The sequence below is a fragment of the Fukomys damarensis genome, unplaced genomic scaffold (genome assembly GCF_012274545.1).
Source record: "Fukomys damarensis isolate Sample0158 unplaced genomic scaffold, DMR_v1.0_HiC HiC_scaffold_28, whole genome shotgun sequence".
Lineage (NCBI taxonomy): Eukaryota > Metazoa > Chordata > Mammalia > Rodentia > Bathyergidae > Fukomys > Fukomys damarensis.
The window spans coordinates 38,453,654-38,473,251 of NW_022900940.1; the positions used below are offsets into that span (position 1 = coordinate 38,453,654).

General features: G+C 35.7%; 1 protein-coding gene across 19 annotated transcripts in view; it reads left to right on the top strand.

Moving 5' to 3' along the window:
- Positions 1–19,598, top strand: part of Erc2 (ELKS/RAB6-interacting/CAST family member 2) — a 932,060-nt gene that overhangs the window by 333,568 nt on the left and 578,894 nt on the right. For all 19 annotated transcript variants that reach the window (XR_004514630.1, XR_004514631.1, XM_033756865.1 and 16 more), the window contains 2 exons: positions 1,885–2,040; positions 13,211–13,378. Coding sequence is in view for 17 of the 19 variants with exons in the window: in XM_033756865.1 (XP_033612756.1) it covers positions 1,885–2,040; positions 13,211–13,378 (324 nt within the window). In the remaining 2 variants the exon portion in view is untranslated. The remainder of the gene's footprint in view (positions 1–1,884; positions 2,041–13,210; positions 13,379–19,598) is intronic.

Below are 19,598 nucleotides of genomic sequence, written 5' to 3' on the forward strand. Positions count from 1 at the left end.
AGCTTTGGGTTTTTCTTGCTCTTGTTTTTCTAGGAGTCTAAGTTTCATCGTTAAGTTGTTTATTTGAGCCCGCTCTGTTTTCCTAGTGTGGGCATTCAATGTTATGAATTTTCCACGTAGAACTGCTTTCATTGTGTCCCAAAGATTTCTGTATGTTGTATTGGCATTCTCATTTATTTGTAAAAACTGTCTAATTTCTTCTTTAATTTCCTCTGTAATCCATTGATTGTTTAGGAGAGTGTTGTTCAGTTTCCATGTGCTTGTGAAGTTTCTATAGTTTCTTGTGCTATTGATGTCTAGTTTGATTGCACTATGATCTGATAATAAACAGGGGATGACTTCAATCAATATGTTGTTTTTTAGGGTAAATGAAACTGTATAATGTAGAATTTCATAATTTTGAAAAATTCAATATCTTTTCAATTCCATCTTCTTTGGATCTTTCTGAGAATTAATGAAAGTATCCACTGTGTTTAGATTTCTTGGTTCTGAACACATAAGAGAGGCCAAAAAGTAATTGTCACGGTTCTTTTTCCTCTTTTAAATAGAATGATAAGTGTTGATAATAATAATAATTCTTTTGTTATATTGCCCCATTAGATATGCTGTGTAAATAGAAAAAAATCATGTAATAGCTGGAAAGATAGAACAGTTATATTTGTTGTAATTTTTTTTAATGAATTAGTTATAAATAGAATTGCCTATTCATTGTGTTTACTTTTGCAACTCTTCATCTTTCAGATTATGGTAAAATGAAGATAATTATTTTAAGAAAAAGAATTGATGGCTTGCTTTCACTAACTTTTATTGACAAATTTAAAATAAGTTCCTTAAATATTTACAATAAAATAGCAGGTAAATGGTGATAATGAGAAAACTTAAAGTCAAACCTTGGTGTGTTTCATTCCAAGGCTGATTTGAGTTTAATTCTTGAAGTTGGGGAAGTGTGTGTGTGTGTGTGTGTGTGTGTGTTGGTTCCTCTATAACAACTGTTCTCTACTTTCTTTCATTCCAAGGCTGATTTGAGTTTAATTCTTGAAGTTGGGGAAGTGTGTGTGTGTGTGTGTGTGTGTGTGTTGGTTCCTCTATAAAAACTGTTTTCTCTACTTTCTAATGCATCATCTCTTATTCTGTACTCTCTTGTGTATAGTCTGTCATTGGTTGTTTTTTTCTTAGACCCACATCTGAATGTAATATTTCTATTTTTTTGGATCTGTAAGTCAATGGGTTAGAGATGCTTTGTGAGGTAGTCATGTTTTTTTGTCACATAGGGCCTTGACTCCTTGCCAAGTAAATCATGTTGTTGTGATATATTATTTCCAGTTTCTATAAATTTTTAGTATTTAGTGGAGCAGTCATACCAAGTCAATATTTAGTTATTTAATTTTACTTATATCTGTATTTTAGATGACAGTCCTTTTCCCTATTAGTAGGTTTGAATTTCCCTTTTCCTTAGAGTCAAATTCCAAGCATGCCTTATAAAACTGTCCAGAGGATATACACAGTGAGTGAACCATTTTTATGTTTATTAGCGGATTCAAAAGATACCATGCTTAACTATATCCTAAATTACATATTTGCCCATGTTTTGGGTTTTGACACTTTAGATTTCTTTTGGGATTGTTGCTTTAGTAATTTAGTTCCTGCATGTTAGTGAAACCTACCTAGGTAACTCTTGGTATTATTTTGACACATAATACCGATTATAATTCCCAAAATATTTGATTGGGAATTCACTCATTTCATTGATGATCCTCAGAAGTAGAAAAAGTAAATTGTTCTAAATTCAGGTCTATATCACTGCCAAAATTGCATTCTTAAACTCTGTTTAGACAGTGCTGATAAAATGGTGCTCTTTCTTTTTCTTTCCCTTTTTACTAAAAGGACACAAAAATTGCTTCATTGGAGCGAAACATACGGGATCTGGAGGATGAGATCCAGATGTTAAAAGCCAATGGTGTGCTGAACACCGAGGACCGTGAAGAAGAGATCAAACAGATAGAGGTTTACAAAAGTCACTCCAAGTTTATGAAGACCAAGGTATGGCCCAGTGTTATAGTCTTTGATATTATTGGTGTGACTGGAAAGTTATGGTTTGCATACATGCTTCTTCCAAGTACCATATATTCTGCTTTATGTAATATCATGAAATATATGGACAGTAAAGAATAATGTGGAATATTTTTAGTTCAGAAATACAGATTCCAAAAAAGGATTAAAGAAAACCGTTGGTGGGGTTTCTACTTACTGTGATGTTCAGGCACTTTTAATGAGTTTCTTTGCTGTTTCTCTGTTTCAGGAATTAACATAATTTGTTCTTTCTCTTTCAAATTTTTAGTGCTCCTAAGTTTGCTAATTTTTTTAATGTTGCTTTGTTGCCTAGTTTCTTGCCCATCCTTAGAAGGTTATAGTCTCAAATGGTGTTGCTTTTCTAAGCCAGGTTAAATCATTTCACTGTTATTGAGATATCTTGTTTTTTTTTAAATTGAGTTTATTGGCACATTTTAGGTATACAGTACAGTTACATTCATTATTGGGATCTTGTACCTTTACATGACAGGTCTTGGTTCTCATTTTTTCCCCTCGTAAGATATCTTTCATATAGCATTTAACACCTGAAGGATTTTAAGTTTCCATTCTTCCATTTACTGAAATTATTTGATCTTTCTAGGCTTCAGTGTCTTCTTCCATAAAATAATTATAAGAAAAGAACTTCCCTCACTGATTTGGTTTATTATTATTATCAATTGCTATGGAGTATTTATAAAATATTATTAGGGTAACCTCCTCTATTAATTTATATTAATATTGCCAGTTTTAAAGAATTGGCTTGTCGTTTTCAAAATTAAACTTTGGACTGTAACTGGAGTGAGCATCTAAATAATATTTTTATACATGCATAACTGTTAAATTTCTGAATAATCCCGAAATGATCTCTGGAGACTTTGAAATGTTTTTATCCAATCCTCTATTAAAACCATTTTACTAAATTTTAAAAATTTTCTTTCTTTTTTTATCACTTTTAAATGTCTCTCCTTGTTCTAGGTTTTAGTCTTGTTTGCTGCATTATAATATACAGCAGGGTAGAGTGATGCGGACTTCTGTGAGAAAGTGGTGGGAGAGGGGGACAATGTTTAAATGATGATTTTTCTTAGCTGCGAAACACATGCATACTCATTTCAGAGTTTGCAGATTGTAGAGAGGAACTAGAAATTTCTAGTATTTACTTCACCACTTATGCATATGTGTTTCTGTGAGGGAAAGAAACAAAAAATGTGTTTACCTCTGCTAACTTTCCATCTCTAAAATAGATGCTGATTATGACCAAAAATATAGAGATTGGAGATAGAAAGAGAACATCCGGTAGATTTTAATGTAAACCATTTCCTTCAGGGCTAAGGACAGACTGCCTAATAGGTATCCCAGCTCAGTGTTCCTCTTTGGTTTCTTTTTTTGTAGTCCCTTTCTCTAGGAGAGTTGAGCTGAGGTACAGCAAGTGCAGAGTTAGGGTGATCTGAGTTACGCTCAGGCAGAGCCTGGATTACTCTGGGAGTGAATGCCAGAAACACAAATACGAGTGAAGCCAAGAAGCTTCCGGAAATTGCTGTTCTGGCTTAAGCTTTTCTTTCCTACTCTATCATTCAGCAGTGGGAGATTGTTGAAGCCACTTGTGAGACTAAAAAGGCCAGAAATTTTACAAACTCTTCCCTTCATCATGGACTGTGTCTAGGTGAATTAAGCATTTATACAGTCTTTGTCAAGCAAGTGGGGGCCTTTATTAGCCCGCCTTTATCTGAGACGCGATCAATCCTTGAGTTAGATTTGACTTTTAATGTCTAGTTGCAGAGGTGGTCAGGCCTGAGGAATGTTTGAGGGGATCTCCTAGTGGGATGAGGTGAAAAGAGTACAAGGCTGAGGACTAAACCAGATCCTGGCAAGTCTCTAGCCTACCCTTGCTAGCTGCATGGCCTTGGGAGAGTGACTAAAGTCACTCAGCCACATTTTCCTCTGTAAAATTAGATCAGCACTGCCAGACTTAGAAGATGACTCAAGGAGATTAAATAAGGGCTTAATGAGATAATGCAGTTAAAGTGCCTGGCTCCAAAAGTAGCTAATAATTTTAAACATTATTCTTAAGTAACTATAACTATAACCAAATATAATAATAATAATGATAAATTTAAACTGATATATAAAATAGACTTCTAAGAAATACAAATTAAAATGAGTTTTTATGTCATATAAGTACTCTTAGACTGATAAATATTAGCTAAAAAGTACTAGTAAGAGTGAATTTTTATATTTTTTTCCATTAAAAATTCATTGACTGGCTTAAGTCAGACTATAGCTCCTTACTTTACTTGATTTTTATTAATTTTCTACTTTGAGAGATGAGCAGGACTCCTTGTCTAAGCCTATGAATACTACTTGCACTAATTCTTATAATGAAAAAAGCATGTAGGTTGGAGGAGAGGGAAATATTTTAAGTGGCCACGCAGAAGACCATACTCTCCTGTTTTGATCTTGAGCACATGATTGGAACTGGTAGAGCCTCCTGAAATTTCTATGATCAAAGTAGCCTTGAAGAAGTAACTTGCTTTTATAAATATGACATAACAGCAAAACCCGTTCATCAGTTTTTGGAAATGTGGAGGAAGGGTTGCAAAAGTATAAAAGTAGAGTTTTAGAATTTCTGCGTGTAAAGCCAGGAATACCAAACATAGCTAGCCAAGGTGAAAGGCCAGTATCTAGCAAATCCTCTGGCACAGGGATGTTGTCTGAGTCAACGTTCAGTTTAGGAGGCCTTCTGATTTGTTCAGGTCTCCTCTGCTGGAATCGCAAATTCTTATCCCAGTACCAGAGGCTCAGAGGAATCAGACTGTGAGAGCTAAATCTAAGAAGCCATGGAAAGCATGAGTTACTTTCAGGGACTTTATTACACCTTTGAGAATGGAATTACCATATAAATAATTGTTTTTTAAAATAATGATGGCATCTTCTTTCTGTACGAGTATTTGTTTCTAGTCTAACACAGTTTTCCACTTGCTGATCCCAGTATTTCTATATTAGCTGCTGCCTCTGTTTTCAGTGCTTGCTGCAGAACCACTCTGCTCTCTTTGTTCACCATCTTTATTCTGAATTTGTAACACATTTTCTTGAAAACTTTTGATGAATTACAACCCAAACTGCATGATAATGAGCATATTACTTTCTAGAAATGAGAGATGTATCTGCAGTGAAAAAGAAGCTGTTTTCCTTGGCAGAGTGTTTTTTTCAGGGTTTTGGTTGTGTCACAGACGTAAGTGGGGGAGAAGTTTTCAGACAGGATGAAGTGTGCCTGATCTCCACATGGAGTTCATATGAAGCATGTGATGTTGTTCTGATTGGGTTTTCTTCTGGCTGTCACAGAGAGACCTTCCCCATCCTCAGTTTTCATGCATGTTCAATTGCATCATTTTCCATTTTTATTGAGTTTATAGCTATAAAAGAAGCAAAAGGCATATTTTTATGGAAGAATATGAATTTTTACTCTGAAACTCTATTCCCCTTAGTAAAGCCTTTTTCTATTATTGTCTGTATAAATATTTATTTAAAATTTACGACGAGTACATACGAATCACCAAAACTGACCCAAGAAGATATAATAACCCTGAATAATCAAATAATAGGCAATGAAATATAAGCAGTAATAAAAAATCTATTAACTAAGAAAAGCTCAGGTCTGGAGGATTCACTGCTGAATTCTGCAAAGCTTTGGAAAAGATTTAAAGCCAATACTCCTCAAAACTCTTTAATGACACTGAAAGGGAAGAAATACCCCTAAAGTCATTCTTGGAAGTGAACGTTACCCTGATTCCAAAACCAGACAAGGGTCTAAACAAAACAGAGAACTACTGGACAATCTCTTTGGTGAATGTAGATTTAAAAATCCTCAAGACACTGCCAGAGTACAGCAAATCATCAAAAAGATCACACATTGTGACCAAGTAGGCTTCATCCCAGGGATGTAAGGATAGTTCAGCAGATACAAATCAATGAGTGTAATAGATCATATAAACCGAAATGAGCAAAAAAATCACATAATCATCTCAGTAGACACACACAAAAAAAACCCTTAAAATCCAACATTCCTTCATGATGAAAATACTGAAGAAAATAGGTAGAGAATGACTTTATCTTAATCTGATAAAAGTTATTTATGACAAACCTCCTGCCAACATTATATTAAGTGTTGAAAAACTGAAAGCTTTCCCTCTATAATCAAGATAAGACAAGGATGTCCACTGTCATCACTTCTGTTTAACATAGTATTCAACTCAAAACATTAGAGCAATCAGGCAAGAGAAAGAAATTATATATGTGTGTGTGTGTGTGTGTGTGTGTGTGTGTGTATGAAAAGAAGTCAAATTATCATTATTTGCAAATGGCATGATCCTCTACATAGAAGACCCCAAAATTTCCTAGAATTAATAACAAATTTCAGCAGTGTAGAACGATACAAAATCAACACACAAAATCAGTAGCATTCCTGTTTACCAACAATGAACTCACTGAGAAAGAAATGAATAAAAAAGTAGGATAATAGCTTTTTCTCAGATGGGAAGGGGATGAAGAAATGGAAGGAGGGATGAGGGAGCAAAGGGGATAAAAAATGAATTAAGATGTGTTAGGTACCTGTACCAACTCCTCAGAAGGAATGTAAACATTATGTCATACAAACATATACTGATAAAAAGATAAAAATAAAAGCATAAAATTCATATCATGGCAGTTACGGTCTGAATGCTATTTAAAGCCATTGCTTCTTTAACATTTATGGACTGAACTAGCTTTATCATGATCAAGCTACAGTATTTTTATTGAAGAAAGTAGGTGTAAGTGGAGCCTGCCATACCCTTCCTTCTGTTTCACACCACTCTGGACCAAGATGATTTTGTTCAAATTTCTCTTTCCAGACCTCAACCCCCATAACAGTTTTCAAATCTGGTATTTGTGGAAGTTAGCACAAAGTCAGTTTTTTCATTATAAACATCCTCTTTCTTGGTTGTGCAGAGCTGAAAGTTTGTTGGGCTATAATTTCAGATGAATCAGTTTCATATGTGGAATGAAATATATAGTGTGTCCTCAGCTAAAAGTGGACATGCGTTGGGGGCCACCCCACTTCCAAGAAGGGTACTGGTCATGTTGATCAACAGAGTCTAAATTCTTTTCTCATTTTAGGCAATCCTAATTTTCATTTTCACTCTTTTTGTTTGTATTTCATTCGTGTGTGTGTGTGTGTGTGTGTGTGTGTGCGTGAGAGAGAGAGAGAGAGAGAGAGAGAGAGAGATAGAGAGAGCTTCTTTTATGCCTTATAGAAATAATCATGAGCTTATGATTCATTTAATTAGTATAAGGAAGTAATGTGTTTCATGAATCACACATACCTGAGTAGTACTTTTTTGTTTATATAAACAGTGATAAACTTTCATGATTTTTTTCCAAGTAAACCTTTAAGCAGACCCAGAGTCTTTGTCAAAATCATAAAACTTATTTGTTCCCTGATACCTTGGAAATGGGATTTCCTTCTATAGTCAACTTTCTAGTAAGTTGTGTAACTCCAAAATAGGGTCTCACTCTTTGTTAAGCTTTACATTCTGTTCATGTTCAGCTGTTGCGTCAGTAGCTTGGTTATTCCTTATGTCATTTTTTTTGTTTATAGAAACAACAGGAAGTGCTAACTGAAAATATATTGTTTTAAAGATGTAATTTAAAAATGTGCTTATCTGCTACTGACCTAGAAATAATCTCAAGTGTCAGAACTAAGCCATAGCAGGAGGCTCCTGTTCTAAGTAGCACACTGGTTGTTTATTCTTACTGCTATTCTGTCAGATGATGGAGGGACTTGAGATGGGTGTCAGGTGGATGTCACAGTGACAAGGACCCTGGAGAAAAGAGTAAGAGGGCTTGGTTGATACAGATGAGGCTTCCAATCAGAGCCCCACTCCCACCACCAAATAACCCTGGGGTCTCACCCAGTTACACCATTGCTGTAAAGAGAAACTAAAAAAACGCCTCCTCATTCCATCCTCCAATTAAGATAAAATTAAAATAAAATCTGTTTTAAACTTGGAGCCAAGTAAAAGTTGAAAAGCTAGTTTTGAAAATTTATAATTCCAGTTGGCTCTTGGATTGATATGCTGTATGAAGTGATGAAAAAACTTAAAATAGGTAATGTGTTTAAAGGAGCCCTTGGTTAGTACTGTCCCCATATATTAGCAGAGACAAATGCTAGAAGGACATGTGTTCAATATAGGCCTCAAATATTTCTCCAGATTAAGTTCCAAAAATATGAATGCACAGCAAAAAGAAAAAATATCATAGACTCATGGAAAAATAGCTACTGTAATGGATATCCAGTACAAAGAACAGAAAGAACTAGAAGGCAAAGACTTTAGAATTTAGACTATATATAAGTACTTAGTTTCAATAAATAAAAGGAGTTTAAAATGGAAATAAAATTCAGAAGACTATAAAAACCATGCAGATTTTAAATGTCCAAATAAAATAACTGGAAATGAGGAAATGACAAATTTAATAACTCAATGAATAATTTTAACAGCAGAGTGGTCACAGTAGGAGAGAGATTTAATAAACTAGGAAATGGAGTAGAAGAAATTAAAAGATAAAGAAAGCATAAAAGATAAACTGAGATACACAGAAGATAGAGTAAGGTCTAGGATAAGTATAATCAGAATTGTGTAGTAAAATAGAGATGGAATGCGGGACATGGTCACTATTCAGAAGCCGTATTTGAAGAGATAAAGGCTGAACATTTTCCAAAACTAATATCAGGTACAAATCTGCAGATCAGGAAGCCCAAGTACTACAAATAGGATAAAAAAAGAAATCTCTAATTGCGTCAGAGTAAGACTACAAAATCTTAAGAGACAAAGTTTTAAAAAACAGTATTATGAGTGATTAAGAAATACATGAGATTTTTACTAGTCTTAGAGACATACAAAATAAAGCCACAATGAAATAGCCCTCACACCCACTAGAATGGCTATAATTAAAAAATGTAGATTATAAAAAGTGTTGGTAAGTGACTAAAGAAAGTGGAACTTTTATACACTGCTGATGGGAATGTAAAATGGTAAGTCTTGGAAAACAGTTTAAATGTTCCTCAAAATGCTAAATATATAGTTACCTTGACTTTTAAGAATTTCATTTGTGGGTATATACTCAAAAGAAGCGAAAGCCAAACGTAATTTAAAACAAGGCAGTAAAAAAGAAATAAATGATAGTGCACGTAGAAAACACAGGGTGAGATAGTTCAATTAAAATCATACAAATGCAGTAGATACTTTAATTTTATGAGAAGGAATAAAAGAATGTGGCTGCATTCCGTTTACAGGAGAAATCTAAAACAAAGGGTGAAAGATATGATAAAAGTAAAGTGACATACTAGCCAAATATTAACCACAAGATAGTTGTAGGCTTTAAAGAAGCAATTTTTAGAGCTAAATATACAAAAGGATAAATTCATTATTGCACATTACAACGGATGGTTGTAATCTATCCTCTAAGCCAGTGGTAGTGAACCTGTAGCATGAGTGTCGCAGGGGCCAATTTATTTTTAGTGAAAGCTCTTAAAAGTTCACTGTCACTGCTCTAAGCAATCAGCAGATGAAATAGATTTTTAAAATCCAAGTATACACAATTTAAACTACCCAGTTTAAAGTGTTCTGTTATGTTGTGCATATTATAAAATGTTGCACCCAACAGGTATTACTTACACATTTTTGAAGTACACAAGTTCATTTTGATAAATGACCATATACTATATCATAAAACAAAACAGACCAAGTTAAAAATGGTTAGTATCAAATAGACCATTTTCTTTATAAAGCAAGTAAGAAGTGAAAAACACAAACATAAAAATATCTGTGTTTAGAAATTACAAAATATACTAGTAAATTATTCATCGGTAAAGAGGAATTAATAACAGAGTAGCTTAGCCACGTTTTTCAAAGCTGAGATACAGTACCTACACCCACAATTTAATGGAGAGGCTTGTTTTGGCTCAGGGTTACAGTTTATATTTAGCTAGCTCCAAGGCAGAAATGACTTGGTGGGAGGGTCTGGAGGGTGCTAAGGTCGTGGTGGCCAGAAAGCAGAAAGAGAAGGGAGGAGTCAGGGATGGAGATACAGTCTTGTAGGTCACAGCCTCAGTGACCCGCCTCTAGCCAGGCCCCACCACCTAACAGCAAGTCAGCTGTCAACCCACTGTGAATAAATGCACTGATGAGTACTGAGCTCCCGCGATCCATTCACCTTCCAAAAGCTCTACCTCTAAGTCCGTGAGGCTTCGCAATCTAAACCATAACACAGAGGTTAGAAAATATTTAGGACTGAATAATAATGTCCACACTACAAATGGAATTAGAGGGACTAAACTAAAATGATACTGACAGGAACATTCATAGCTTTAAGTCTTACATAAAAAATAAGAAAGGCTGAAAATTAGTGAGATAAGCATCCGACTTATAAAGTTCAGAAAATAATACATAAGAAGCCCAAAGAAACTAGAAGGAAAGGAAATCAATTAAAAATAAAAGAAATAATGAAATACGAAATGAAAATAAAAATGTAACTGCACGATTAACACAGCCAAAATAGGCTCTTGGATTAGATTATTCAAAGTTACATGCCTCTGCTTGGATTCATCAAGAAAAAGAGGTTAAAAATAAAGAAGGTTAGGAATGAAAAAGAAGGCCTAACTGCAGATGCCAATGATGAAAAGATAAATGGGTTTTATGAAAATTTCCTGCTAATAAATATGAAAATTTACATGGAATGAAATTTCTTAGAGGGCAATATTTATCAAAATTGACCCTACTAATTAGAAACATGAATATTCCTATAACCAAAAATATGGATGTAGTAAGTATTGTTCTTAGAAAAAGAAAATATGAGCTTTAGATGATTATTTTGGTAATTTCTAATGAACATGAATGAAAAGAATCCCAATTTTACACAAACACTTCACATTAAAACAAAAAACAATGAATAAGTCAACTGAAGCTTGACAAGGAGTGTGTAAGATAGGAAAATTACAGAGCAATCTTAATCTAAACATAAATGAAGAATCTTAACAAAATATTAGCAAGCTGCACCTAATAACATGTCAGAATGTAACACATGATGGATAAGTAAGGTTTTTCTTAGTAATACAAAGTTAGATTAGTATTAAAAATTCCATCATTGTGATTCATTGCATTAACATTTTAAAGGTGAAAATGTGATAAATCAAGAGAAGCAGACAACTTCTTAATATTAAACATGGATTAATGATAAGTCTCATGTACATATATAAAGAACTTTCTGAATCCTGAGTGACTGTAAAGATCTAGCTACTACATTAGTTAAGAAAATAAAACTACTGTTCTGCATGTGAACAAAAAAAAAGCTAAAACAAAAATCAGATTGATTGATCAAGCATTAAAGTTCTTCTCTTCAAGACATGATATAAGATAGAAGGACCGCCATTGTCACCAAGTCTATCTGTGTTTCTGCATAACCTTTGGCTGAGAAGGGCTTCCTCACAGTTCAGTAGCCTCAGTGGTTTGACTTGTAACATGGTCTCGCTTCCAGTGAGAGGAACCTCACTCAGCCTGCCAGGGTTCCTATGGGTTAGGGCAGGAACAGCTGTACAGGTACTTTGACTGTGCTCATTTGATTGAAGCAGTTCATAATCCAGAGCAGGTTAAGAGAGATCAAATGGACTCCACCTCTTGTTGAGAGTGGTGCTGTTTGTGTACAAGTAGGAAGAAACTGGTGGGAGTTGTCTCAAAGATCATCTATCACAGTCGTATCAGATTGAAAAAAGTGTAAAAGGCTGATAACCTAAGATATTGATAGACATGTAGAATGACTGACATAGTTACAAAGTGCTTGTGGTCATATACAACTGACTTGGAAAATATTGGACTTTATCTAATTAAATTAGATTTAAGATGGGCATATTATGTGGTCTAGCAATTTAACTCCTAGATGGGCATTCAAGAAAATGACTGCTGCGTGTACTAGGTTTAATGTAGAGGAATATTGAGAAGAGTCCTATAATAGGGGGAAAAAAAAACCCTCAAAACCCAGGAACATACTTAGATATCTGTCAGTAGCGGAATAGATAAAAAATTGTGGTGACGTCTTATTATGGAATATTCTGCTTCATTAAAATGCTTCTTTGTACATGGATTTATGTGGACCTACTTTAACTTCCAAACTGTGAACACATGCAAAACCAAATAGTGTATTACTTATGGGTGCAGAAATATATATTAAACCAAAAGCACTAGAGGAAATTATAAGCCTAAGATTTACAGTAATAATTTTTTCTAAATGAGGAGAGGGAGGTACAGATAGGTGGGACATGGGTAATTTGGTCTTTTTGTTTAGAGTGTTTCTTTCTTTTTTTTTTTGATAAATTGAATTATGGATGTTTTCTGTATTCCTTTATTCTTATACTTCATGTATATTATATGTTCTTCTGTGTTTCATCAACATTTAGTATAAGTAAAACCAAAACATCCAATTTTTGATGATTTTCATTAGTGAAATGATTCCCTTGACTGGTCATCTTTTTTTTTATTTTTCAGCTTTAATTGAGTTTATTGGTACATTTTAGGGATACAGTACAGTTACATTCATTGTTGGGATCTTGTACCTCTACATGACAAGTCTTGATTCTCATTTTTCCCCCCTTACCCCTGCCCTCCCTTCACCCCCTCCTCTCCTCCCCATCTACAAACACTTTATTTTCATCTTTTCATTATCTCACATTGTTTTCTTTTCTCTTATTACCTTACTGTAGAGTTATGTCTTGGTTAATTGCCTTAGGTAGCTCTCTGTTAATGCTCCTGAGGATTGTGGTTGTAATAGAATGAGAGGTTTCATAGACAAATAGAGTTGGTCAGGAAGTATTCATTTCATTGTGAACTTAGGGCCTCAGTGAGGTAGAAGGCAATCTGCTGATATTACTGTCCCCGTAGGGCCTTCTCCAGACCTCTAACACTGTGTGATTTCCAAGGCCACCTCTTTAAGCAAATTCATGGCTTGTTCAACTGGATTAATTATCACTGGCTATTGAAAAGAAAAATCAGGCATCATCATAGGTAAAGGGTAGGGACAGTGGTTTCTTATGTTTTGCAATTTTATTGTCTTACAGATTGATCAACTGAAGCAGGAACTTTCAAAGAAGGAGTCAGAACTTCTTGCCTTACAAACAAAGCTTGAAACTCTTAGCAATCAAAATTCAGATTGCAAGCAACACATTGAAGTGCTTAAAGAGTCACTTACTGCCAAAGAACAGAGGGCTGCCATCCTTCAGACTGAGGTAAGGCATTGTCCCAACACCCTGGACAGCAGAAGCATTGCACTGATAGAAATATCCTATCTGAGCAGTTTTGTTTAGCAGAACTCATCAAAACCCCCAGGGCCAGATGTTTTTGGGGATTTTAGAAAGGTATGATCATTAGTTTATGTCACAGTTTGTATGACATTTCTGGTAAGTTTACAGCAATAACCCAAAGGCAAAAACATGATTATGTCTGCAGAAAACATTCCTGCACTAATGACTATAAAAAGTCTATAATATGCCTCCCGTCACTTGGTGTCAGGATGTGCCACCAAAAGAGTCTGAGTCGTACTCACACCCCCACCCACCATTTTTTCCCGCTAGTTTGGATTTGGGAATCACAGTCACCGATTAGATCTGGAATGATTTAATTTTATCAAAAATCATAAAATAGTGCCAGGGATCTAGCTCAGTGGTGCCGCTGCCTGCCTCACAAGTGCAAGGACCCGAGTTTGATCCCTGGAACCAAAAACAAAACAAAACAAAAAACAAAAACAAAAACAAAAAAACATAAAATAATTAGAATAGCAGGTACCTAACCTAACTTTGTTGTGTATCATCTACTTGGGTCTGTGTCCCGGCACCATTCGTTGGAACTGTCCTCAATTTTTAAGGTTCTTTTACCCATTGAAGAAAGTTAGTATTGTGTGAATTTTGTTATGGAAGTATTGTCTTGTTATTTCTTATTCATTCTTAGAAGAACAAAAAGTATGTTATTATCCTGTTACCTTGCTTCTCCTAACTGAATTACATTTGAGTCTGCTGAGAAAGGAAAACACAAAAAAGTTGTTGTGTGGAAAAAAAAAAATGTTGTCAGAAGTAGTGGCAAATATAGCGAAGAATGTGCTGACTTTCCCTGAATTTTGTGTTGGGGCAGTGTGTTATGTGGAGCCCTTTTGGAGAAGGCAATTTAGTTGACATGGACGTTCTCACTTGAACTCGCTTAACCACATCTTTACTTGTAAATACTTTAAAATGTGCAGAGAGGTTTGGATTTGCCTTAGTGGTTGATAGAACTGTTTAATAGATCTGTGCTCTCAGTCAGGGTGCTGGAAAGTCTCCAGAGGGAAAAGGAACCAGGTTTCAGGTTGGAAAGTTTTTGGGCCTGATTCAGTCCCTATACACTTGAGCATCAGCTGATAGGTAGCTGCTGTACTGCTTCAAAACAAAATTATCATTTTGGCCTCAATGATGCAGCTGTTATATACTTAAGAAATACTATTTTCAGTCATGTGTAGTTCTTTTGTGAATGTTAAGGCATGGGCATTTTCTTTATTAAGGCAGAAATTTAATTCATGCCATTACTTAGGGGTTGGCTTCTGTATCTCCTTTGAGGAGGCAGAAGTGAATAGTGTCTAGAACTGTGCTGTGCAGTCCTGTAGCCAGTAGCGAGGTGTGGCTATTTACATTTAAGTTACCTAAAATTGAATGACATTTAAAATGGAGTACCTTAGTCACATTAACTATGTTTCAAGAAGTTTAATCATTAGTCACATGTGGCTAGTGGCCACTCTTTTAGACAGCATAGCTGTAGAACTTTCCACATCTAGCACTTGTCTAGGATAGCCAACAAACTGTGACTTCTTGGCTAAATCTGGCCCTCTGCCTGATTTTGAAAATAAAGTATTATTAAAACACAGCTTCTGTCATTCATCTCTGTTTTCTTGGTGCAGCAACAGAGTTGAGCAGTTGAGACAGAGATCGTATGGCACACAACTCTGATAATTATTTATGGTCTGGCCTTTTACCGAAAAAGCTTGCCGGCCCATAGCAGCGTGATTTTGTAAGAAGAGGGTTGGGTGGGCATTGGAATGCTCAGCTACTCCTCCACGGGTCTCTTACTCTAAGTGGGGCCAGATAGTTTGCTGACCTCTGTTTGAGAGTATAAATTTTCCTTCATATAACAACCGATTGCACCCACAGTTTGTCTTATCAATAATGCCAACATTTCTAATAAAGTTATTGAAATTGTGTTGCTTTGTACTGGGTAGGAGGACATTTGACCAGCAAGGCAGTCAGGTTGGCCAAATAGTCAGTCTGGTTTCTTGTTGGTTCCTCTCCAGAGGCAAGAATGAGAACAGTCAATTTAAGAAAGCTTTTCTTCTCACTTCCCTACGCTTATCATTTCCGCAGGCCCTGGTCTCTTTTCCTTTACTTATTTCCCTCCCTGTATTTTACCTCTCTCCAATTAATGTAGTTCAATTTAGACCTAAACATATTTCATGAAAAAGGCAGTGATGACATTATGTGGATGGCTTCTGGCCCATGTTCAATAATTAAAATGACTAAATGAAGAGATGATGCTTTGAAGTAGAAAAAATTATTCTCTGTGTACAGAGAAAATGAGATGATTTTCTTAGTCTTCTGTTTTGAAGTAGTGTGAGAAGAATGATTTTTATCAGCAGGAAACATCCAAGGAATTTACTTTTGCCTTTTTTCTTCTATTAAGATCTCTTTTTATACAGGAATAGAACAGAAAATTAACTTAATGTGTCAGTCTCTTAGAGAAAGTAACTTAGGTCAAAATTAGTTTTAATGATTGGATAACAAGCAGAGGATTTTTGGCAGCAGATGAGAATGCAGTACTGTAAAGTGATTTCCTAGCTTTCAGTAAAAGTCTCCTTACCTATCCTGTGATGGATTAGTTGGTGAGAGTTTAGTAGATGAGCTAGGCTGTTTGATTATGTTCTAACAAGACACCTGAACTTAGGTTCATGTGCAGGTCATGCTGCTCATCATTAGGAAAGGACACATGTGATAGCTCCTTGCAATTTGATTCCTGGCTTGTTTCTGAAAGGTCTTGTCAAGTCAGAGAAGCCCTTTCTGTAGAACAGGAAGACTTTTGCTAGTTTTTCTGTAATATTTGTGCCACCAACTGATTTTGGCTACTCGTTAGAATATAATATAAATGACAGATGTCCTCTGTGTAAGGTTTTTTCTAGTGGGAATTTTGTGCTTGGGAGGTGGTGGGATGAAGGGTGGAGTGAGAGGTGGATGGCGAGTTGTCCGGGTTTGCGGATGTGTGGCTTGGCTCCTGGGTTGGTTTGTTTAAACTTGTACAAATGCCCAGACACTCTGACATGTGTGCAGTAAATCAATGGAATAATAATTATACACACAGAGATATGCCACATAGCTCTTAACATAACATTTGACTTTTAAAAATAGCTTCAAAGGACTCGAAGCTGAATTTCTTACTTTGGTACTTCTCTTGATGTTTTCTACACACTAGCTTACCCCATCCACCAGCACATGAACTCCACGGCAGTAGAAATATCAATGGCTTTTTTTTTTAACACCTTGACTTTTGCAGACTTCAATGAACAAGTATCAATATAACTAGAAGTTAGAAGGATAAATGTGTAGCGTTTTTTTCTGCCATCCGAAGTAAAGTATGAAAGAACACAGCATTCGGAAGTGGGAGATGTGCAGATAGGTATCAGCTTCTCTGTTCAGTAACTGTGTGAAAGCGACCAAGTGTGAGCGTGGGTGAACCTTCATGCCTCAGTCTTTCATCTGGCAGTCACTGTGCCAGCTTGACACTTCTGTGTGCAGAGTGTTTTGCATACAGGAAAGGGTTATGGCTATGAATTACGTTTCTATCATTGCTGTTGTTTTTGTTATTGATATTGCTGGGTTTTTTAGGGATATTTGGACAAGCTGAGTCTAAATACTTTTCATCCTACCTGTTCTGTATTTTAGCATTATGATTCTCTTGAAGTTTTTGTATGTGCATTTGTAGACCCTGGAGTTTCTTATTCCAACTGAGTCACTTTTTAATGCCTTAGAATGATGCAGAGATAAAAGTATGATTAAAGGGACCATCTCTTTTGTTCTTTACCAACTTAAGAGGTTTGTTTTTGCTTTCTGGCAAGTAAGTTTTTCTTTAATGCAGAATGATTTCCAAAGTGCCAGGCACGACAGCTCTTGTGTACACTTCTTAGAAGACAGGTTATATGACTGTGGTGTGCAGTGTTTGCTTTTATGCTAATTCCTCCTATTCCAGATAGATCAGATAAAGGTTTTACTTGTGTATGAATGAGCACTTGAGCACTTGCTAATTAACAAAGAATGTAGGCGTTTCATATTCGTGCAGGGACAACATGTTCAGGTTAGGGTACTGTCGCTCCATAGGAGGAATCTGTAACTTAAAAAAATCCATAACTTTAAAAAAGTAACCTATACAGATGAGAATCTTATGTAACCCAAAGTCTTCTCCCCAGAAAAACTCACATTGAGACACACACGCAAACATGCAATAGTGCATATATATTTTCCGGTGGTTTAGGGATGCTCTGAAGCATTTCCAGGAGAATCACATTAATGATCTTTGCCTGATGGACTTCATGCCTTTTTTTACTTCATATATATTTTTGAATGGCATTTATGGTTCTTCCTCTCATTGAACAGTACTCTTTGGGCATACAATTCATTGACATAGAACTGATATATAATACCATAAACTCCCAGTGATCTCCTTATCACTGGTTACTAATAAGTTCATACAAACTCCTAATTGGACTTAATTTTTCTTTTGTTCTTTAAAAGCAGAGAAGTTAGAGAAGGCACAAAAAAATGTTTAGCTCTTTTGAAGACTAAATATTGTAAATTGTTCAAAATATCTGTTTATCTCTCTTATAATTAAAGGCTAATATTGTTAAGATGATTACTCTGACAATATTTTTTTTAATTTTAAATTGAGTTTATTGGTACATTCTAGGTAGACAGTACAGTTACATTCATTACTGGGGTCTTGCTCCTTTACATGCCAGGTCTTGGTTCTCATTTTTTCCCCTTGTCCCCACCCTCCCTTTTAAGACTTTGTTTAGAGCATGTTCTCTTTGAGGCCACACTCCAGGCGTTTGGTTCTTCTCTTTGAGAAAGGAAATTGTATTTATGGAGTTACACTCTTTATTTAATTATATCAAGAGTCACTGCATCTGCTTGGAGATGTCTCAATTGGCTGATTCTTGCACAGACTTTATCTCAAACTTGTGTAGATCAGATATTATTTTATGATATTTTAGCAAGCTTCTATGATATACAAGATGCTGGACAAAGGGGAGACCCATAATTTCAGAAACTGATGGTCTTGGCTTTTGACAGTGCCAATTGAGTGCCTTTTGGTTGCTATACTGAGTTAAAGAATCTGTTCCTGCGGGGTTTTCATGAGATACTTAATTTTATAGATCATTTTCCATCTAAGAAATCTAGATGTTGTTGCTCCTGTTAAGAGAGGGGATGTGTATCTGGCTCAGGGTCAGTTAATGGTGGAGGAAAGTCCCTGGGTTCCAAAGTTCTGAACTCTTTTAAGGAGAATCTGATACTTTCTCTGTGACCCTCACCAGACTGAAGGATTCCTTGTGTCAGGGAGCTGATGTATATTGTCTGATTAAATCTTAACAGCAAAGATTGTGGCAAGTTTGGTAATTCTGTCTTCACGGATGAGTTTAGTTCCAAGAATGCCTACTAGCCACAATTCTGTTCTGGCTAAGCAGAGAGATATGAATGAATAACTCTGGGGCTTACGTCCTCATAATGACATTGTGGTTATAGTAGTAACCCTATGGCCGTAACATTGAACGATGTCGCTGAACATTAGGGAGGTTACTGTTTTTCAGAAAGGCTATAATCCTGTACATTAAGAAGAATTTATTATATAGTATTTAGTTTTTATTTATTTAAATATGTTTATGATTTTATATGTACACACTCCTACATATATACATATATTCGTACATGCGTGCACCCGGGCTACAAAAGAGTAAAAGAACGAACATGAGCATGTTACCATGTTCTTCTAAGAGGTAGAGACGCAGGTGCTCTTGATTTCCATGATACACATGCTGTGCATCTGTAATATACAAAGCTAAAAGGATTTTTAACGGAAGTGGCATGATCATTTTTTTTAGAGAGCTTGTGTAAGGTTCTGGTGGGAGGAGGAGGTGTTTCTGAGCGTGGCAGCGCTTTTCAGTCTCTGAGTCACAGATGAGTCAGTGCGATAACATGACCAGGGAGCAAACTTGGGCTGTCAGTTTGCAGCATGAATCCTAAAAAACAAGTTTTTGACTATGAAGATGTTAAGTGGGTAAAACCACCGTTCCTGTTTATGTTGAGAAGGGCCCTTTGCCCCGCTGCATGGTGAAGGTGTAAGTCATGGGTACAGAGGCCACTGTGACAGAGAGTAGGGTGCCCTGAG